General features: G+C 37.6%; 1 protein-coding gene across 25 annotated transcripts in view; it reads right to left on the minus strand.

Annotated features, from left to right (window-relative positions):
* ABI3BP (ABI family member 3 binding protein) overlaps positions 1-23,061 on the minus strand; it is a 128,486-nt gene that overhangs the window by 60,022 nt on the left and 45,403 nt on the right. For 14 of the 25 annotated variants that reach the window (XM_017891905.1, XM_017891898.1, XM_017891897.1 and 11 more), the window contains 18 exons: positions 21,661-21,717; positions 20,732-20,815; positions 19,549-19,608; positions 16,955-17,014; positions 16,040-16,123; positions 14,644-14,700; positions 13,779-13,862; positions 12,272-12,331; positions 11,410-11,493; positions 9,752-9,808; positions 8,653-8,712; positions 7,920-8,000; positions 7,166-7,225; positions 4,893-4,967; positions 3,726-3,782; positions 2,979-3,050; positions 2,496-2,543; positions 1,675-1,740 (listed from right to left, as the gene is read on the minus strand). In XM_017891905.1, coding sequence (XP_017747394.1) covers positions 1,675-1,740; positions 2,496-2,543; positions 2,979-3,050; positions 3,726-3,782; positions 4,893-4,967; positions 7,166-7,225; positions 7,920-8,000; positions 8,653-8,712; positions 9,752-9,808; positions 11,410-11,493; positions 12,272-12,331; positions 13,779-13,862; positions 14,644-14,700; positions 16,040-16,123; positions 16,955-17,014; positions 19,549-19,608; positions 20,732-20,815; positions 21,661-21,717 — 1,206 coding nt within the window. The remainder of the gene's footprint in view (positions 1-1,674; positions 1,741-2,495; positions 2,544-2,978; positions 3,051-3,725; positions 3,783-4,892; positions 4,968-7,165; positions 7,226-7,919; positions 8,001-8,652; positions 8,713-9,751; positions 9,809-11,409; positions 11,494-12,271; positions 12,332-13,778; positions 13,863-14,643; positions 14,701-16,039; positions 16,124-16,954; positions 17,015-19,548; positions 19,609-20,731; positions 20,816-21,660; positions 21,718-23,061) is intronic. The other 11 variants (XM_017891920.1, XM_017891901.1, XM_017891904.1 and 8 more) reach the window with 10 other exon arrangements.

Consider the following 23,061-nt stretch of genomic DNA (forward strand, 5'->3'; position numbering starts at 1 on the left):
ATTGAACACCAAGGATATTTTCTATGGAGAGTTATTCCTTTGCTGAGCAAATCCTAAAGAAATTCTAGGACAATCAGTGTAAAAACCAATTTTTTCTTCACCAAAAAAATGAAAAATCTATCCTGCTGAAGGAAAGGAATTATCAGATGCAAGGTTGCAGCTTGTGGAAACACCTCATCTGGTTGAACTAAAATGTGTTTGAGATAAAGAAAGGTAAGAAACATGGTCAATGTCATGTAGTTTCAGACACCTTAAGAAAAACTTGCTGAAAGTAAGAGTTATTTGACACCAGAAGTTTCTGAAGGAGTCTGCAGAATCTTCTTCCTGATACTAAATGAAAAAATACAAGGTATACAATGGTTTCAGTGGAATCTTCTTGCCTGTAGAGAGATGAATATTGATAAATGTTGGAGATGATCTGGTTTAGAAGCCTGGAACCTGGGGGTTTAGAGCTCCCTTTGCTAATCACTGGATCTACGGTCTCAGGTTCTTCAAAGTTACACAATTTTTAAGAACTCTTCCAATCTTAAAATTCTGTCATTCTAGAGTTTCTCACAGTTTGTGATTTTCTGATTCTCAACTACCCTACTTGCTAAGGTTCTAACTGATATGCCACTTCCTTTCCCCAGAGGATAAGAAAGACCATCTGAAGGTTAGGCATGCCATGAAGCAATTCCATGAAAAACGATACAGAATGAGATAAGAATCACTAATAGCAGTATTTACAATGAGACATTCCAATAATATTATTATAGTTATTAAGAACAAAATTTGGAAAAGTTAGGTATAACTGTTAGATTTCATTATTTTAGTCAATGTAGGTTTTCTTTTTTGTTAAAAAACTGTAGGGTTTATAGGCAACATCTAGTAGGATATTCAGCAGACAATGAGTAAACTTAAAATCCGCATCTCCCTTTGAAACAGAGTAATATAAAAATAGTTTAATGACAATCAAAACAGAAGTTTGGGCTCACTTATAACCTTCTATTTACAACTTTCTATTTATAACCTTCTATTACATTGAAACCTATAGCTATTGAGAGGATTTTTTAAAATAAGAGGCATGTTGATTATTTTTCATTCATTTCAAACTCCACTACTATGTAAAGCTTTGTGATAAGCCAAAGTAATTGTTTTGATTTTGTTTTTTCTTATTTGTGTGCAATGAAATGGCCAAAGCACTGCAGAAAGGAGTGGAAAGAAGTAAGGTATCTGAATAACTACAAGGTGACCAGCCAGTACACCCCCTTTCATGTGGATTGCAGTCAGACCTGTTTCTGGAGGTTTCTTTTAAAGTCAAAATCAAATCAGAAAGCTTAAAATACTTTTTACATGATCACAGAACTTGTAAAACTAGTTGAGATGAATTGGAATTAAAATTAGAATATATATTTTTTAAAATAGAACAGAATATAAATGTTCTTCCCAGAAGCATTCCTATTCCCTGAATTAAACACTTGCAGAGTAACTGAGAGTTATTTTTCAACCATGTCCTAAAGAACAACACTGCGGTTTGAGTAATTATCAATGACAGCGGGACATCAGATAGATAGGATTACCCATCAAAGTCTGTGGGCAGAATGATAAAGTCAGGGCCTCTGATGTCTTGAGGTGACCATGCTGACATTCTGTAAACACTCACCTCATATATGACATACAAAATAACGTATTTACCGGGTTCAGTCTGAGGCTCATCTGGGCTGGGTAGGGTTATAGATTGAGAAGGCAGAGGCGACGTTTCTATGGTAATTGAAGGAAAGTACGCGGGTTACTATAGCACTCGACAGACCTTGAGTACAGATAACAGGCAGGATGGTAACAAATATATTTTTTAAAATAAAGAAAATTGCAAGTCTGCAGCAAAACAGCATTCCTACTCCTTCATAATGCATTTAGTTTAAAAAAAAAAAAAGGTTGCAGATGCAGCTTACAAAGTACTTCTAAAATTCTCATTTCACATTAGAACTCTACTTCCTCAACAATGCCAGAAAGATATATTCAATAGGAATCATGAAGGGAAAAAGAATTTAAAAAATATTATAGTATGAGTCATTTAAGCAGCACTGAATTTCACTTAAAGAATGGAGAAGAAAACCACGTATGTAAATAAATGTGATGGGATGAGTGTTAATGGAAAGTATGTTGCTAGGTCAGAAAGTATAAATGGATCATCACACCGAAAAAGCATTATCTGAAACATTCGACACAATGCCAAGCTGGCAGGATGTACAGTGTTAGGAAAAAAAAATTTTTAGGTTCAACAGTTCTGCTGACTTTTGAAGAGAAAAAAAGCAAAGTCTTGTTATACAACTGAATGGGAGGAAAGACATTTTTGGACAATGGTTACGGATAGGAGCACCTTGAAAGAAAAGCAACTGCCATGGTGAAAAGTGACGGTGTAACATGAATTCACAATGAGATAGACCCGGAGGTTCTCAGGCGATGGTGGCAATGAGGACAGAAAGCACACAGGGTTGGGCTACTGAGGTTATTACCTAGTGTGGTCTCAGGTGGTTCAGACACATATGTAACAGATTCCACAACTGTACCAAAACAAAGGAGAAAAATTTTAGAAACTAAGATATTAAGCTATAGTGAAGTATTTTTTGAATATCAAATTTTATTAAGAATTTACATCATAATTTTAGAGACAGGACAATGGATTTAGACAGGAAAAAAGAATTAGGAGAAAAATCCTATTCTATAATACTAATTCACCAATTAATATTTATGTTTTAATTGTCATTAACTGGGTTTACAATGTTATTATACCTCAACCTTTAGACTTCAGCAGAGAAACAGGAATTTATTTCTGTATTCAGAGAGAGTCAATTATCACCTTAAGAATTCAAGAATGTTGGAAGCTATAGCTCTTCAAATCTGTTTAATTGTGAATCAATGTCATATTCCATGGATGTAACTGATGTTAATTTAAAATGTGTAGAAAAAATAAATCCAAGCATTAAAACCTTTGCTACCTTCAGTCTTTGGCTCCTCTGGCCAGAGTGGTGCTTTGGCAGTGGGATATACATAGTCTGTTTTGGCTGGTGCTAGGGAAGAAACGGGAATGGCTGGTTAGTGGTGGGCAGCCCAAAGCATGCTGTAATAGAACCCTGCATTTAATTTGAAAAAGAATTGAGCTATCTTAAGCAGATACACTCTTGAGAATAATTAACATTTAGGTAGATTATAAAGATGACCACAATTTAGGAGGGCAGAATGAAAGCAGGAAATGAAGGCAGTGTGCTATGTGGGAAACACGCACACCCCATACACAATGTACGGGAGACTCAACAGCAATGCTACCTGGAACAAAGCAGATAATTCCACTTTCATTTTTTTTTTTGTATAAGAATTCCAGTTAGAAACACACGTAGAATGAGTACTTGGAGAGCAAAAGCATGTGATGAATCCTAAAAGTGATATGAAAGTGAAAAATAGGTTGTGCATATAGGTACATATTCATATTGAAAGAGCAATCAGAAAAGGTTAAAATGTTCACTTTGAGTGAGAATAAGGAAATTATGAAACTTGCATAGCAATACAGCAGATGTGAACACAATGTGCTGTATACAATGACATTCAAGACCCATTGGATGAACACAGACAAGCTGTGAGGAACAGGTGGCTATGAAATGTCACAAAGCATGAGGACGTCCAGAGATGACTTTGCAATGAGATGGAAAAGCACATATGCTTGACTTGCCATTGGGGAACATTTTTACCTATAGTCTCCTTTGGTGACTCAGTACTAAACGTAACCGATTCCAGAACATCAGAAACTAGTAAAAAACAGAAAATGGTACAATTGATAAAGGATAGGTTGTAAGCATTTACAAAAGTGCTTTGCATCCTATAAGTGTTCAATGTTAGGATAACAACATTATTAACACTAAGGGAAGCTCTCAAAACTGAACTGAATTCACAACATTATAACTACTGTAGGTTACCATTAGCAACCTACTTTGTACATTCAACATGAGTACCAAAATGTCATTTATCTAATTAAAAGATACTCAGAAGAGATGGAAAGAAATTACAGTCCTATACTAGAAAAATATAGGGATCCAGTGTTTTAAAATAAATGTCAGGAAGTAGCAACAACATTGCTCATACTGATTTTTAAAGTTTGCATCCATTTTTTTCCCCAGACCGAGTCTGGCTTTATCAACCAGATGGAGCAGGGTGTCATGAACATGGCTCACTGCAGTCTTGACCTCCTGGGCTCAATGGTCTTCCCACCTCAGCCTCCTAAGTAGCTGGGACTACAGGCGTGCACCACCATGCCCAGCTAATTTTTGTATTTTTTGTAGAGTTGGGGTTTTGCCAAGGCTTGTCATAAAATTCTGAGCTCAAGCAACCCACCAGCCTTGGCCTAACAAAGTGTTGGGATTACAGGTGTGAGTCACTATGCCTGGCCTATTTACAAGCTTGAAGGGCAGTATGTTTTAAAGGGTTCACATTGTTTATGAGGAAATTTTATTATTTTTACTGAAGTGAGAAATTTCTCCTTCCTTGATGGTCACATTTGAACTAGTGTTCTTTTAGCACAAATTTACTATTAAACAGAGCCACAAACTTGTAACTGTTGAAAAAATAAGGATAAATAATAAAATTAGTTCTTCTAAGTGGTTTGTCAACCACTTAATCAGATATGTGATTATTTTCTAGAATGATACAAATGCAATGAAAAGTATTTTTATACATTCAAGTAGTAATATTAATGTATTACTAATTTAACAATATGCAATTACAAAAAAGAACATTGTGCAATATTTACAATTAATGTGCATTCCTTTTTCATTTTTTATCTTTGGAAATATAACTTAGAGAATTACAGTGTGCCTCTTAAAGCACACAGTATACCCAGACAGATAAAACAATCTATTTACCAGGTTGACTTTCTGTCATTTCTAGGCTTGGTGATGTCACTGGTTTCAAAATGAGAGTTTGCAGGTCAGTGGGAGCTGAAAGAAGAGGGTCTCAATTGTAAAAGTAATTTTATTTATTTCATAGGTTTTAGACAGAGGCAGCAGTGAACTTAAAACACACACACCCTGAAAATCATGAGGTTACGGAGAGCCATACAGAATGTGCCCTGTTTAAAGCAGATGTCAGCAAACTATAGCCCTTCCAAGTCTAGCCCTCTGCCTGGCTTGTGGGCCAATAATGGTTCTCACATTTTTTTTTAAGTGATGGGAAAAAACGAAAAGTGATATTTCATGACACGTGAAAATGGTATGAAGTTCAAATGAAGTTTTATTGGAAGACAGCCATATAATGAACTAAAATTGTTCAGGGCATATTCATGTATCAGCTTTGGTTGCCTTCCAGCTAAAACAGCAGAATTGAGTAGCTGTAACAGAAACTGAATGGCCCACAAATTCTAAAATAGTTATTGTTTAACTTTTCACAGAAAAAAAAATTGCTGACTCCTGATTCAAAATGTCCCTCTGAAAAAGCAGGAGCCTATTTGGAAAATTAAGTTCTCATGGACTATTGTATCTGAATCTCAGTTACCACAAGAGCTAAGAGCTGCCTATAACTGATTTCATGATAGTAACATTAACAAAATGTTGAATATCATCTAGGAGCGCTTTGTTCTACATTTTAGTTTCACCATCCCCTTAGCCACCCTTAACAAGTATTGACACTTGTTTTATTTGTGCTGTTCCCACCCTTCCACCCTATAATCCAAATCCTATAATTATTTCAAAGCCCAACGACTCTCTATCATCAGCCCACATCGTTCCTTGACTCCCGTAAATATTTTCTGTTTTTACTACTCAAGCAGTTCTCATAGGAGGAAATTGCTCTATATCTAGAAAACTGTATCTAAAAACACCTTAGGGTTTCTTCACAGTTACTTTGTACTGTAAGAGGTAAAATCTGCCCTTTCTTTCGGTTTCTACCTCTGCTCCTTATTCCACCCCATTCAATTGTTAATATGGTGCTGGGTACACAAAGAATGAGGAAGTGATTGTTTTCTTAAGCAAAAGTAGCAGCACCATTGACAAAGAGATGAATGAAATGGAATAAGAACTGTGTAAGATCCATCCTTTGTTAGATACAGTCCTTATGCAGGGCACACGATGAATTTAGCCACTGGATAGATCTCCCTCAGCTATGAATCTACTAATGAGCCCCGTAATTGTCAAGCTGTCGACCACTATAAGTGCCTTTTCTCTCAGAAGGCACAGAAATGGTAAGATATTCAAGCTTATTTTGATACCTGTGATTCAAGTGCAATGGGCTAGAGGGACTCCTTAAACCTTCTAAAACCTAAACCATAGATTTTTGTTATTTCAACTGAGAGGCTTTAGGGAGTTTAAGGTCTGAGGGATGGAATAACCCCTATTCATCCTCCTTTCTGTTTTTGAAACTAAAAGATGATGATGTTGGGTTGCTATAGTGTTTGTAGGACTAGAAAGCATTGAAAGCATTGTATGTAGACCTGTGTTTTCTAAAACAGGTTAGAATTTCTTGAGTTTACTTCCTAAATTAAAAAAAATTACTACTTTGTTTCTGATCATTAAGGGTTCCCTTTGAGACCCTTAGTATGAAGTTCAAATATCACATATGAAATGATTAAAGGAATAAATATTGAACATGTGTAGATATTCAGAGGGATTCCTACTTGGCAAAGATTAAGAGCCATTGCTAAACTGTGGTGAAGAAGAGTGGTCAAGCTCATCAGTGATTGAGGAGCCTGGAACTTTCAGGGAAAAGCTATTTTAATGTAATAGGGACACCTTATTCCTTAAAATAGGAAGAAAATAATGAGACTAAGACACAGGTTTTATAGAAACTAAGTTACTCAAAGGGAGTTCATGGTACTTAATTGTTGCTTTATAGATCTAAATACCAAATGGAAGGGTATTTAGGTCTATAAATACTAAATACCAATTTGGGTCTCAGATTTAACACTGAATCATATGGTGCAATTTTAAAGAGAGTTTCACGATGGACAGGTGTCCTTCCCTGGGTCCAGGGACATCTGCGAAAAACAGGTAACACTTGAATTAGGACTGCTGACTATTTTAAAATGAAGTGTAGAATGGAATAACAGCGTCTTAGGAAGCAGAAGTAACTCTGGCCATGATGGTGCTCAAGTGGGTTTTTAAACAGCAATAAAAGCATTTAATGCAAGTCACAAAATCATTACCAAATGTTATTCCTGGAGCATCAGTACTATGAACAACAGGTTCAAAGCCTGTAACAGAAACTAACCAAAAGCAACATTAAAAAAAAAACCCTCAATTTTTATTTTCACACATGAGTTTCAAATTATACGCAATTTCTTTTAAAACTTTGGAATTGATAGGAAGCATATAGTTGCTTTTGGAAGATTTGGCCACACTAGCTAGAACAATTCATCACAGAAGGTAGTTACCATCTTTGAACTCTGCTACATATATTGATATTATCCACATGAGGTTCTCCTAGGTATTTGGTTTTCTAAGTAGTATGGATGTTTGCTTTGGAAATTTGTTTAGGCAACAGATATGAAAATATATAGAGAAATATATATGAAAGTAACTTGTTGCTTTTCTTGGAAGTTAAAAAAATGCCTGTTCATGTAACCATGTCTATAACAAATGGATCACATGTTTCAGTGCAGATATAGCAATAAATACCCATGAGTATGCTAATCTCGCTGTAAACACATCTTTAAAGAGGGATGAAGAACGTCATCCAAACCAAGTCATTTAGGAGATCAGGCACACAAGTGTCCCCAAGCCATATTCTCCTGGATGCCTCTGTATGAGAAGCAGCTGCTACCCATGTCAAATAATTTGATTCTTAGAAAACATGATGACTGTTACTTCCTGTCATAGGTATTTCGTTAGGACTTCGTTGGGACAGCCCACCAGGGTTCAGGTTCCTTGGCTCCTTAAACCAAGGATTCATACAGTTACCCGATTTGTTCTGAGGTACTTCAGGACTTGATGTAGTTTTGGGTCTGGGACGGGGACGACGTGTCCGTTGTGTTTTAGGAGCTGAAGGAAGAAACTTTGGATTACTCTAGTGCAGGTGGCTTTGGAGACAAACTTTAGGTTTTTAAAGGTATGTCATATTTCCTTGAGATTTAAGTCATATGTCTTTTAAGATTTTTTCTATTTTGTTAATTTTTTTAATCACTGAAAGATTCTTGAGACAGGAAACTTATGTGTAAAATCAAGTTGAAAAGTGAAGAGACTCATACATCTTTAACTTCAAAAACACTAGAGCCAAACTCTGGATGATAGAGTCTTAGGCTCACACTAAATCTTTTGAGTATGCCAAAGAATCCATGATACCATAAGAATTGTTAGAGTTTAGTCAGTTTAGATAAGATATAGCCACCAGCAACTGTGTTTGAAATTTAGCTTTAGACACGAATGCTGTTTAGACAAAAGCAGATGACACAAATTCAAATAAGATTACATGGTAGACTCTGAACTAGGTCTGTGCATAGCTTTTGAAAATAATAGGTAACTTCTAAGGATCACTAATACTCCAATATAAAGTTGAAGGACAATATAAAGTTGACGGACAGCAGAGGATGACAAGATAGTCCTACAAAGCTGATGACAATGTGATTATGATAATGATGGAATGGATTTGAAAATAAACAGGGAAAAATTATTCAGGAACACAGAATATCATTACCTAATGTTGTTTCTGGAACCTTGGTTCTAAAAGTGTCAGGTTCCAGGACTGTAGTAACAACTAGACAAAAATAATAAAATAAAGCAAAGAGATTTAACTTGAATATTAATTTCACACGTCATTTTTTAAGCTTCAGAACTAAGAGAAAAGTAAGACTTGTTTTTTGCAGATTTGGCCAAACCATGGTCAGGCACTCATTAGTCTGGTAAGATAGACTTGCAAGATAGCATTGTACTCAGCCTAATATCGCTATGTGGTCAACAAGACATTCTCCTAGATGTTTGATTATCTGATTCTTGCTACACATTGGTGGAAGATTGTTGGACAAGCTTTTTACACATTTGCATAATATATGCTTTTCTAACTGTACTGAAAAAGGCATTTATCAGTCTACTTGCACTTCTATAGAAGTTGGGATAAATGTCTTGTTATCTACTGTTTAAATAACTATGGGTACAATAAAGAGTTCATATGTATGAAAGCATAAAGAATACCATGTAATTAATAAACTGTGTTCATCAAAACCTCAAAGTATTCCTTGATTCAGTAAAAGTTAAGAAATTGTTAAACCTTAATAGAGATGAATAAAGAGTCAGTCTATCCTATTATGGAAGCCTATCATTAAAACTTTCAAGACTTAGGTACATTTTACAATTTGAGAATTTACTATAAACATCATTCTTGAAACAAAAAAATCAATGTTACACAGATCCTAACATAATAAAAAACAATACGAGCAAAGAAACACTGTGCTTCCCTACAATTGATGAGGAATAAGCAGCATAAATAAGGGATAGCTGGAGATTCGTGTTTGAAATGCAGCTTAAAATGGTCAATGCTGTCTAAACAAATGCACATGATCGCATGACATAACGCTGAACAGTTAAAAGCAGTTTGATGTCCTGATATTAGTTCATGCATGATTCTCTCAAATTCAACTGATAATTTGACATAGAGTCTAGCATAATTTCAAGATAAAGACTATAATGGAATGATGACAAAGAATGACAGAATGGTCTTACAACGTAGAAGAAACTGACTACAGTGGAATGACAATAAGCAGGAAGAGCAATATTTGAAGGACACACATTCTCATTACCCATGGTTTTTGGAGCTTCAGTTCTGAGAGTACCAGGTTCAAGATCTGTAACAGGAACTAATTAAAAGCAATGAAATAAACACTTGTGAAAAGCCAGTAAATTATATCTTTCCAGTATAATACTGCTTCAATCAGTATATAGCAATTTTAAGAAATTTTCTGAAAGTTGATACTTGTTATTTGAAGACTTGGCCATCTTATAGCCAGATAAACAATTTTTTAAGAGGCACTTAGTCACAGCCTACACAATTTGGCACACATCTCAGTAAAGCCCACGTGATATTCTCCTAGGTGTCTGAGTACTTAATTCCAACTAGAAGACTGCCTTAGAAGCTTATTCAGACATTTGGCCAAATACATACTTATCTAACTATCCTAGTAACTGTTGGCATGTTTGTGGAAGCTTTAATAGTGTGTCTAAATGAGCAAGAATATAGTTAACCTGTTTGAGAGAAGACATAGCAAAGAATAAAGCAAAGTGAATCTTAGGGAGATTTCATTTGCAGTAAAGGCACTCAACAAATCAGGATAAGGGACAAACACGCAGAGTAGCTCTCTACTCTCATACAAATGCGGGACCCTAGATGGATGATGCTTCTTGGGTCAGATGCAGACTTTCGAGTCATATCTTCAAGGACTTCCTTCAGCTGCTCTTATAAACCCTTCCAAATGCAGCTGTCATCACTACTTAGAAGCAGAATCCTGTGTGTTTCTGGAAGCCTGTGCCCTCTGACTTGCCTCTACCCCTCCCCTGTCTTTCTGACTCTCTTCATCTCTAAGATTTTGAGACCCAACTTCTTTCCAATTATTTATTCTTATTCTTCATAACATTTTCTTTTTCTAAGTTTATAGATGCGTATGGCACCCCTCAAAACAAGTTCAATTTGCCCAGATACCACTCTCTTGCTTCAGTCTTTGGGACAGGTTTTGACCTTGACTATACTACAGAGTAAGATGTGAAAAACAAGCTTCTTCCTCCTGTGATAACCTCACAGTTGTTGATGTGGCTGTGGGAAGACAGAAGGCACTTAAATATTTTCTAGAAATAAAAATGCAAGTTCTATTTAAGGCATTTTGTCTTTATGAGGACAATTGAATGAAATAAAAAGTAGTAAATAAGAGGCCGGGTGTGGTGGCTTACGCCTGTAATCCCAGCACTTTGGGAGGCCAAGGCAAGCAGAACACAAGGTCAGGAGTTTGAGACCAGTCTGACCAACGTGGTGAAACCTGTTTCTACTAAAAATACAAAAATTAGCTGGGTGTGGTGGCACACACCTGTAATCCCAGCTACTCAGGAGGCTGAGGCAGGAGAATCACTTGAACTGGGAGACGGAGATTGCAGTGAGCTGAGATTGTGCCACTGCACTCCAGCCTGGGCAACAGAGTAAGACTCCGTCTCAAAAAAAAAAAAAAATTAGTAAATAAGATACATAGTAAGAGACAAACCTGTATGCAGAAAGTGCAAGGAATTCACCTGCCACACGGATCTATCCCAATTGTGTTCTCCTTTGCTAACTCAACAGGGGGAGCAGCAGCAGATCATTTTGTGCCTTCACCCACATGGTGCTCACATGGGCCATCACTCCCATCATTGGCATCAGTTATAAATTCCCGAGAACTGCTAGGATGAGCTACTTTAACCGGAAACCCGAATTTACCCGGTTTGGTCTGAGGAACCTCAGGACTTGGTGTGGTTTTAGTTTTGGGACGTGGACGACGAGTTCGTTGTGATGTTTTAGGAGCTGAAGAAAGAAAACTTTCAGTTACTACAGAGTCCGTAGTTCAGAAGCTATGAGTAGCATGACATATGGTTTGAGATCTCTTAAAACTTACTAGATTTTCTCATATTTCAGGAAATAAGTCTTTTTAACTTTTTAATTAGAAACATTTACTATTATTATAATAGTATGTATCCTTTTACAATTGAAGAAAGTTTTTTGGGAGAAAGTGTCATATTCTAAAATGAAATGGCTAATTTAAGAAGTGAACAGTAGTCAACAGGACTCATCAAATAAAAAGGTTAAGAGTCACTGCTAAAATATCACAGTGCTGGTAGTCAGTTGTAAGTTCTTTCACAATGACTAAAATAAGACCACATAATTAACAGAAATGTCAATCAGAGAATATCACATAGATAGCAAAAATAAGTGAGTAAGTAGAACTTTAGATTTATTAAGAAACTCTTTGGTACCACAATAACGTTAGAATCAAGAAAACTGCATTTTAAAGTCACCTTTAACAAAAAAATTGGTTAAAAAAACACACTGGATGACAAAATAATTTCAGATGGTTACATACCCAAAAGATAGCCTGAGTTAGGTTCATGCATGGCTCTTTTAAAAACAAAGGGTGATTTAGGAGTCAGTATTTTCAATACCTTTAGGATGAAGAATATGATGGAATGACAACAGAGAATGACGATGTAGTCTTAAAAGGCATAAGAATCTGCGGCTATGATGATGGAATGGGTTTGACGATGAGAAGGAAGAACACTTAATGAGGACTGTAACGTGCTGTTACCTTGTGTTGTCACCCAAGTCTCAGTTCTGAGTGTAACAGGTTTGAGCTCTGCAGTAGGAACTGACCAAAAGCATTAAAATTAACCAAATGATTATTTTAAATGAATGTAAACTCAAAACTTTTCTTCAAAAATGAGTCTTACTAGTATAATACAGCTTATAGAACTACATGGCAACCTTCAAAACTAAAAAAGTAGGCAGTTGATTTCCAAAAATTTGACTATACCTAAATCAGGCACCTATTTCCTTATTCCTCATTCTGGTTATCTAATTAATAATCCAAAATGGACTACATAGGTATTGCTAGGAATTCATCTTTGGAAAGAGACAGAGGTCTTAGCATGATGAATTGAGTAGGATATACCTCCATTCTGAGCAAAGAAAGAACATGCCTTCATGTGGAAAGAACAGCTTGCTGATGTCTACCAGATCAAATCTCAACTGCTCCATCAGGGACCTAGGCATCTCCGCCATGGGTATCCATGGTCCTAGTGAGATTCAGAAGGGATTTGCCTGTCATCTTGGAGTAAGACTTTTTTTTTTTTTTGAGATGGAGTTTTGCTGTCACCCAGGCTGGAGTGCAGTGATGTGATCTCGGCTCACTGCAACCTCCAACTCCTGGGGTTCAAGCAATTCTCTGCCTCAGCCTCCTGAGTAGCTAGGATTACAGGCACCCACCACCATGCCCAGCTAATTGTTGCATTTTTAGTAGAGACGGGGTTTCACCATCTTGGCCAGGCTGGTCTTGAACTCCTGACCTCATGATCCACCCACCTCGGCCTCCCAAAGTGCTAGGGTTACAGGTGTGAACCACTGGGACCAGCAAAGTAAGACATCTTTTTATCAATTGTCCAGTTAGACTGTCTCCTCTGGTTGGTCTCTACTTGTGTCTCTTCCTTCTGGTTTTATTCTTCCCACCCTTCTACTCATCCCTGTGTCTTGGTGATTTCAAGGCTCTATTTCTTCTTAATCTATATTTCCCTACTCCGAATATTTACACACCAAGCACATCTTGTTGATAGCACTCCAAAACCAGTCTCATATTTGCACAGATACTGCCCCATACCATCTTTTACTTTATTTACAAAGGAAAGGCTTCTGTTCTCAACTGTCTCACAGGTTTGAGGATCAAAATGCATCTCTGACACCTGATGTATACCCCAAATGTACTAATGTGATTGGGAGGATATCTAAGGCACTTAATGTTTGTTGACTTGAACTGAATATGTCTAATTTTTCTAAAGTTTTATTTTTAAGAGATAAATGGAAGTTAATAAAACGCACAGTGCCAGAGAAGACTGCACAAAGGAAGCATGAGGCATTCAGTTGCTTCACAGATCTCCTAACAGTGTTTCTCTTACAGTTTCACAGTGGGATCTGCTGCTGGCCATGAGTTGTAGCTTCCCTCTCACAGGGGCCTATTGGTTACTCCCAACCACTGGGATTACTCTTAAGACCATGCTGGCTTAGGCTGCAGGGACTCTTTAAACCAGGAACACATGGTTTACCTGGTTTGGATTCAGGTACTTCAGGACGTGGTGTGGTTTTTGTTCTGAGACGTGGACGACGTGTCCGTTGTGATGTTTTGGAAGCTGAAGGAAGAAGTTCCTGGGTTACTACATAACTACACTATGATTCTAGAAGCTGTGCGAGGTAAAAAAACATGACTTTCTGCTGCTTGATAGGTGTTTGCCTTTTAGTTTGAGATTTTTGTCACATACATTCCTCCTTATAGATCTTTTATCATAGAAAGTTCCTTAAGACAAAAATCACTTTTAATTTGAGAAATAAAGATTAGAAATTTTAATGAAAATATCATAGGGTAGCTTTACTGGGTACCAAAAAAGTTAAGTACTATTGCCAAATTTTAACAGATAATGAAGGACAGTTTCTCTAAATCTGAGATTGGCAACTTAGTCTTTCAATTTTTGGCACATATTCTATAGAGCTATTAAAATCTGAATATATTGTGACCTTACTAGAGACAAAACAATAAATTTCTATGCAAATAGAAAAAAGGGTAGAAATTTAGGTGCACAATGGGTCCTCTTAGCTTTATAAGAGTTAATAGCTTTATCTGTCCAGGTAGGAATTAGAAACCCAATAATATGTTTGAAACACAGCTTTATCACAAACACTGTTTAAACAAAACACAGAATAACATGACAATTCAAGCAGGCCATATGGCAAATGTCTTCAAGTAGATTCATGCATAACTGCTTCTCTTAAAAGCAACAGTTAAGAGTCTTCATAATTTTAAGAAGAGTTGAATGGCCATCAAGAATGACACTGCTGTCACATGAAACAAATTGAAACTCTAGGTTTGACAATAAGCAAAAGAAGCTTGTCGAAAACACTGTGTATCAACATTACCTAATGTTGTTGAGGCCTCAGGTCTAAGAGTGACAGGTTCTAGGACTGTAGCAGGAACTGACCAAAACAACATGTAAATCAAAGAGATTTTTAAACATATGAGAAGTCAGAATACTCACATGCAAACAAATTTTACTAGTATGTCAATTCTTCCAGAGAAACAAAGAAAAAAATTAACTTCTTAACTGAGGGGAAGAATGTGTGTTTGTTCATTGATGATGTGGCCAAACTATAGGCATAGTGAGTCCCAGGCTTAGCTTTTGAACTATCTTGAGTAGCTTAAAGAAGTCAACATGAAATTCTATTAGGTTTTTAACTAATGAATTCTGATACGAAAACTGCACTGGAAAACATTTTAATGTATTTATCTCACATATACTTAGAAATTATCTTAAAAGATACAATTACTCTATACTTCTGAACATGAGCTCTTATTACGTATAAGTAAACATGGATACAAGAGGCAGTTCGTATGTTTGAAACCGATATAAAAAATTAATCATTGAAGTGGACTATGTTCGTCTTGCCAGGAACGCATCTATAGACAGAGTTTGAGATCTCTGTCCAAGCCATGACACTTACTAATGAGAACAGGGTGGTCACTCAACCTGCAATAATTGGTAGAGCATCTGTCTGCTGTCAGCCCAGAATAAGGGGAAATCAAAGGCTTTTGATGTCTCTGTATCAAATCTAAAGCTTCTGAATCAGGCCCTCAAAATCCTTCTTCATCTGGCTTGATGTACCCTTCCAAATGCACCATCATCAACAGTCATATATGACCATCTAGAAGGAATCCGTCTATAGACTGTCTTTCTAGCTGACTCAACACATGTGGTCCTTCTGCTCTAGTTCATTCTTCCCTCCATTCATCCAAATCCTCAGTGGGCCCAAGGTCCAAGTCCAGCCCACCTCGATCTTTTCTTTTGAGCTAAAACATAAAGATCATCACTTTCTGTTTGTGGCAGGCAAATATATCTTCAACTCCAGTCCAGTAAAATAACTCTCCTACAGCTGACATATCACCCATGGTTGCCAATGTGGGAATGGGAATATGCAAGGCACTTACGATTACATTTACATGAACTGAATATGTTGGCCCTGCTAAAGAAGTTCTACTTTTAAGACGTGAATGGAATTTGACAGTAAGAAATACACTAACTATGTGGTTTCAAAGAAGTGTCTTACATAGAAATAATAAGATATGCTGGCACCAGTTGGGTCTCAGCCACACATTATTCTCCTTGAAAACTGAGCAGAGGAGATGGTACCGATGATGCCTCATGCCCTTGTGCTTAGGGAGAATAAGACCTGTGGCTGCTCAGCATTGGCACTGCTTCAGTCCCCACTGCCACAGGCTGCCAGGGATCACCCTTAAACCAAGGAATCACAGATTTACCGGGTTTGGTCTCAGGTGCCTGAGGGCTCGGTGTAGTTTTAGGTCTGGGACGTGGAGGGCGTGTTCCTTTTGATGTTTTGGTAGCTGAAGGAAGAAAAAGCCTTGTGTTACTCTAGGTCTTAAGATTCTGGATACTGAGGAAAGGTTTTTCCAAAACTTGTCAGATCTCCTAAAGTTCCAGGAACTTTAGTTGTTTTCAGTTTTACTTTTTCATTCCTTTTATAACAATGTGTCACTTTATCATTGATCGTACTTTTCAGGCAAATTCATGTATACAGTCAAGTTGCTAACCCAAGGAGCGAAGATTAGCACTTGTATTGAGAAACTTACAGAACTTCCTTACTGGGAAAAAAAATGATTGGGGCAGAGTACTCAATGAGAAGGGATAGGAAGTTAGGGTCACATTAAGGAATAGGTTTATAATTTAAGATTTCAGACTTCAGTAATTCCCCAATTATCAAACTAGTAATAAAACATATCATTACTTAAAGCACCAATAAGGAAAGAAACATACTGGGCATTTTGTTTTTAAATCTAGAAACTCAGATGTGCAAAGGAAAGAGTAGGCATTATTGCCAATCAGCTTAGATAAGAAATAGATCCCAATTTGTTTTAAACTCAATGTTAATATAGAACTATGTTAAATGAAGCATGAGATGAGATGATAATTTCAAATGTGCCACATGGCAGGTAAATATTTTGAGTTAAGCTCATGCGTGGCTCTCATAAAAACATGAAACTTGTTTTTAGGAGGCTTCAGTATTCTTCAGATGATAGAAATAGTTGAATGGTCACAGGCAGTGATGTTTGCTGTTTCATAGAGGAAGACATGCTATGTTACAGGGATGAAGACTGGACTGTACAACAAGCAGCAAAAGCACTTGGCAAACAGCCAGGTAATGGCAGGGTTGTTACCTAAGGTTGTTGCAGGGGTCTCAGTTCTAAAAGTAACAGGTTCGAGATCTGTAACAGGAACTGAAGTAATAAACAAAAGAGATTGTAAAAAATGTGTGGGAGCTATAGTATTCACATCAAAATGTATCTTGCTTGTGTAACACTGCCTCTGGGATAATTAAACATTTTTGGGAAGGGCATTAGGACTGAATTATATTTCCACCCCCCAACCCCAACACACCAAATTCATAATGTTAAAGCCCTAATCCTCATAGTGAGGCCTTCAAAGGGATGATTCAGGTTAAATGAGGTCATAAGGGCGGATTCTACTTCAACACGACTGATGGACGCATACGAAAAAGAGACATGAGCTGCACACACAGAGAAAAGGCTGTGAGGATACAGTGAGAAGGCAGCCATCTGCAAGACAAGGAGAGAGGCCTCAAGAGAAACCATGCTTGTAGACACATTGATTTTGGACTTACAACCTCCAGAGTTGTGAGAAATAGACTTTTGTTATTTAAGCCCCCTAATCTCTACTGCTTTGTAATGGCAGCCCTTTTACAAATGGAAATTGTTTTTTTTTTTTTTTTTTTTTTTGTCTAGACTTGGCCAAACTATACACCAAGTACACCATCTCATGAGATGGTCATCATCTTCGGTCTCTCTTTAGCACTACATGAGGCAAACAATTCCTCTAGTTATGGTGTTTATCTGAATATAATATGGAAGACTTTAGGAGGTTTTAAGGCATTTATTTAAATATGTTTCTAATAATTCTCAAGAAGCTCGTGAAAAATCAATTTGCACTTTAGTGGATGCTGAATACAGAGAACATGTACTGTATGTTTATCAAATTATGGTTGCAGAAAAATTGATGAAATATCCAAATGGTCATCACACAAATAACTAAAGATGACTGATGATCTTCCTGGGAACTCCACTTTGGAAAGAACTTTTCACTTCTGTCCAAACAATAGCACTCCAGTGGCTGGGTAAGGGGTGGCCACTCAGTCTGTGGCATCCAGTAAATCACTGTCCACATTTAGCAGAGGGAAAACATGATCTAGTGTGGAAGAAAGATTTTTGATGCTCATGAGAACAATGTCAGGCTCAATGAGTGAGACGTTCAAGCCCTCCTTCCACTTTCCACGGCGTCATCCAAATGCAGAATTACCAACAAAAATGTTTTGGCTGACCCTAGAAGCAGGATGTCTGCCTCTTCTGGTTGCCTCTATTTATATCCAATTTTTTCATCTTTGTTCATTCTCACCTTCCTATTTGTGCAAATTGTGATGTGACTTCAAGGCCCAAATTCTTTCCTGCCTCTGTTGACACTCAAATTCATTTTTTACTTTAAGAACCTATAATAAGTGTAACACTTAACATTTATATTTCCAAGAAAAATCTTTAATTTGCAAAAACACCCTGGCTTATTCTCATTCTCTAAGCTTTTCATGTGGGAAGTTTTTGTGTTTAACCTGCAGACTGCAAAGTAAAACATGTCTCCTACTACAAAAACGGAAGATCCTGCAGGTCTCTTCTAAACTGACTCCTTGTCAACCATCGGGGGTAACAACCCTCTGGACTCCCTCACTAAGGGTTATGTGAATCTATTATTTCTATCAGTGACAGGCTCCTAAGCTCCATAAACCAAAGACCCTATATGTATCTGGTATACTCTCAAGAGTAGCCATACACAGAGTGGTATTAAGTTTGTGCTGTGAGTGATATGCTCAATGGGAGGTTTTGGAGATAGAAAAGATAAACTTTAGTTATTTTAAACCTTATGCTTCTGCACATTGTAGGCTTAAAAAAATCTTTAGCTTTTCCCAAGCTTGGTAGATTTTCCTGAGCTTCAGAAAATATGTTTTTCTAATGCAAAAATTTTGCTCCTACTATACTTTATCTTGTTAAGATACTTCAATAACAAATTTGCAAATATCCAAATCTGACAGATTAAATAAAGCTATTAATTCAGATACTTAGGATTAATATACTTATCACATTCTAGAGTGCCCTGCCTGGATTAAAAAGGTTATAAATCATCCAGATTATGATGGAGACTAGGGGGAATTCAATTTATACTAAGGATGGGGTTTATTATTTAAATCTACTAGCCTTGATCATGTTATCTGTTAGATAATTCACTAAAAATATTACTCATACATTAACAAAATAACAAAATAACAGGCAGATTAAAAAGGTAGATGTTTGGGAATGGTTGTAAACGGGATAAAAAAGCAAAAATATAAACCCCAAAAAAGGAAAAAAAATAAAGAGGGAGGTGTATAAGGGATGTATAAAGAAACTTCTGTGTTACAGCCTGGTTAGCATAGATCAGGTCAGAACCTCGCGAGAATATGTGCAATCTCCCTTAATAGAGAACTCTGGTTAAGCCAAAACCAAAATGATACGATAAACATTTTAAGTTATAGAGCAGGAAAGATCCCAAACTACATTCAGACATAGCTCTCTTACGAGCAAGAGGCAACTTGTTTTATGCATGTTCAATCGTTACAAAATCAAAAATGTAATTGAATGGCAATATAAAGTGGAATAAGCTGGACAGTGAGCAGAACAAGCACTTGCTGAAGATCAGAAAGCAGCGTTACCGAATGTTGTCCCTGGAGCCTCTTTTATAGGAGAAACTGGTTCAAAGATTGTAGCAGGAACTGGCCAATAAAAAAAAAAAAAAAAAAAAAAAAAACACCAACAAAACATTAAAATTTATAGAAACTCAGAACATTCAAAAAGAATTTTACCAGGTCGTGATGTATCTGTCCAGAGCACAAAGCAAACACAATCAGCCTCCTGAGCCCAGAGAAAGTGGCACCTGTGTCCTTGGGTACCAATTCATCTCTTAAGAGGAATGGTCATTTACTTTGTGGTCAGATAATTCAGATAATGGTCCATGTGACGTGTCCCAGGAGTTTTTCTCATTCTTTAGTGATCTGAACCTAACTAAGAGAGCACAGTAGACCCTACGCATTTTGCTGAAAACTCATCTTTGGAACAAGACCACGAGCTTTGTCCAACGTGAGTACTTAAGAGGACAAGAAGAGGCCAGCCCCTCAGTCTGTGGTATACAGCTGGGCAACACCCAGAGAAAGCCTGACTGCACAGGGATGCAGATGATTCCTACATAAAATCCCAACTCCTCAGGCCAGCATTCAAGACCCCTTCTCACTTAGCTGCAGACACCTCAATGAAATGTTCTCATCAACACCTAGAAGCCTGACAGCCTCTGGCAGTCAGAGAAACTGCCTCCTCAGGCTTGTTTCCATACATTCCCTGCCTTTCTGAATTTCTCCATTACTCTTCCCCCAGAATGATTGTCCCCTGAGAATGATTTTTCTGTTTTTAAGTGGTTGTAAAAAAAAGAAGAAAATACGACAGGGACTATACGGCCCAGAAAGCCTAGGAAATTTACTATCTGGCTCTGTCGAGAAAATGTTTGCCAACTCCTGCCTTAGATCCTTATTTGTGACTTACATGACTCCTATAGTTACCAAGAAATAATCTCTCACTTGCATGAACATATGCTCCTTCTCTAGCTGTTTCACTTTATCATACATTCAACGTTGAAGGGATGAAGAGAATTGAATGAGAAGTGAATTAAATAGATGTTGAGAGAGAAGCATAAGGAATTTGGCTACCACATCATCTCCCCAGCCCTGTTCCTCATTGCCTGGTCTGATGTGGCACCACCTGCTGACCCTGCCTGGCTACTTCATTCTCTTTGCGTCCCACTGGGGTGGGCTGCTAGGATTCCTCAAGCATGACCTACAAATTTACCCAGTTCAGTCTGAAGCTCTTCGGGACTCGGTGTGGTTTTAGGTTTGGGATGTGGACGACGAGTTCGTTGAGACACTTTGGGAGCTAAAGGAAGAAAACTTCAGGTTAATACAATGTGTTTGGTTCCAGAAGCTGTGGATAAGATTGTATTTGTTATAATTTCTTGACTTCCAAGAAATGTTTCTTTTGGGTTTGAAATATTTGCCCCTATTTCAATAAGCTGTCTCTTTTTATCATGTAGCTTTTCTGAAGAACAAAACCACCTAGAAATATGAATTTACTGACGATATTTCAAGGAGCTTCTCACAGGGATTCCTGAATGAAAAACAAGTTCTAAAACCTTGCTGAGTTATGGCAGTGATGAGGGCAGATATAGGGGGATTTTATATTTGTGATGGTGCTTATAATTTAAATTTACCAGCCTTGGGCATATTTTACTCTTTACTTGGGAAAATTTTACTCTTTACTGAAACAAGAACACATCCTTACCCCGAATGCCAAAAAAAAAATCATCATCATGCAGACAGTAAAAATGTAGAAATTTAGATCTGCAAGAGAACTATGTCACACCGTAATAGCTATGCCGATTTACTCAGCCTAGATCACGGACAGACACCTTCACCCCCAGCCTCCAGTGATTATATTTGAAACTCAGTAACAAAGAATGTGGTTAAAATGTTATGTGGGGGCAAGATGTGCGGAATTCAAAGTCATCACATTTCAGATATATAAACCGACCATAAGCTCATGCTTGGCTCTCTTACCAACAAGAAATTGTTTTAATACTCTTATAAATATTAAGAAGTAATTGAATGATAAAGGATGACACAGAAGGCTTGTGAAGTGAGAGAAGCTGTGGTTATGATGGTGATGAATAGGTTGGAAATGAGCAGGAGAGGCAGATGTTGATGGACATAACGTGCTATTACCTACTGTTGTCCCTGGAGCCTCAGTTCTAAGAACTGGTTCGAGGATTGTGGCAGGAACTGATCAAAAGTAATAAAAGAAACCAAACAGATTTTGTGAATGCATGAAATGTCAGAACATTCATCTTACCACTAAACATCAGATTTCTAAGGCTGCAAAATTAATTCTTTTTTTTTTTTTTTTTTTTTTTTTTTTTTTTTTTTGAGATGGAGTCTGGCTCTGCCGCCCAGGCTGGAGTGCAGTGGCCGGATCTCAGCTCACTGCAAGTTCCGCCTCCTGGGTTTACGCCATTCTCCTGCCTCAGCCTCCCAAATAGCTGGGACTACAGGCGCCCGCCACATCGCCCGGCTAGTTTTTTGTATTTTTTTAGTAGAGACGGGGTTTCACCGTGTTAGCCAGAATGGTCTGGATCTCCTGACCTCGTGATCCGCCCGTCTCGGCCTCCCAAAGTGCTGGGATTACAGGCTTGAGCCACCGTGCCCGGCTCAAAATTAATTCTTAATATCGTAACTCAAAAGAAAGTGGATGCATTTTTTTTTCCTTTGAATATTTCTCCAAACTGTAATCAGGTACTCATTTGACTCAGAAGATAGTCAGCAATAGCCTTTGGATTTTGCTGAGCATCTCACTGAGGTCAACGGTAAGATCTTGTTGTTGGTTAACCATCTGATTCTAATGAACACTAGAAAATCTGGCTAGCCATTTTCTTAGAAAAAGATATGGTAAAGACTAGAATTTTTATGGAAGCCAAAAAACCAAAGAGCAGTCATTATAAGCAGTAATCAATAATGACAGAACATTTACATTTGAAAGCAAACACAGTGTAGCAGAGAGTCCTTATGGTGATCCCCAGTGGTTTCTATCTCTGGTGTTAACACCTTTGTGTCATCTCTTCCCCTTGAGTATGTGCTGGATCCCTGAAAACTTTTTAACCAATAAAATAAGGCAAAGGTGATGGGTGTCACTCTGTTGAATAGGTGCATGTGCTAGGAGTGTGTCTGCCATGCTAGCACAAGGGAGAGACAGGGAGGGAGAGACGGATAGGGAGGGAGAGACGGACAGGGAGGGAGAGAGGGAGAGGATGGATTATATAAAGGTGTTAACCCCAGGAGCAGGGAATCATTGGGAGGTTGCCCTAGAGTTTGTGCACCACACATACAAACAGCCAAAAGGAAGCTGAGACTATACTCATTAAGAGACTAAGTCTGTAGTAAACACAGCTGTATTTAAGTAGCTGAAGAACCAACTCTCAGTTTTTGGTATCATTGGGCTGGGTATCTTCAGTTCTACGAACAGAAAAAGCATGATCCTGTGCAGAAGTAGGAATCACTGAAGCCCCCTAGATCAAATTTAAGCTCTTGAGTAGACATCCCAGCCCCCTTGAATTCATCACTGAACAGGAG

The sequence above is a fragment of the Rhinopithecus bieti genome, unplaced genomic scaffold (genome assembly GCF_001698545.2).
Source record: "Rhinopithecus bieti isolate Rb0 unplaced genomic scaffold, ASM169854v2 scaffold_20579, whole genome shotgun sequence".
In the NCBI taxonomy this organism is placed as follows: Eukaryota; Metazoa; Chordata; class Mammalia; order Primates; family Cercopithecidae; genus Rhinopithecus; species Rhinopithecus bieti.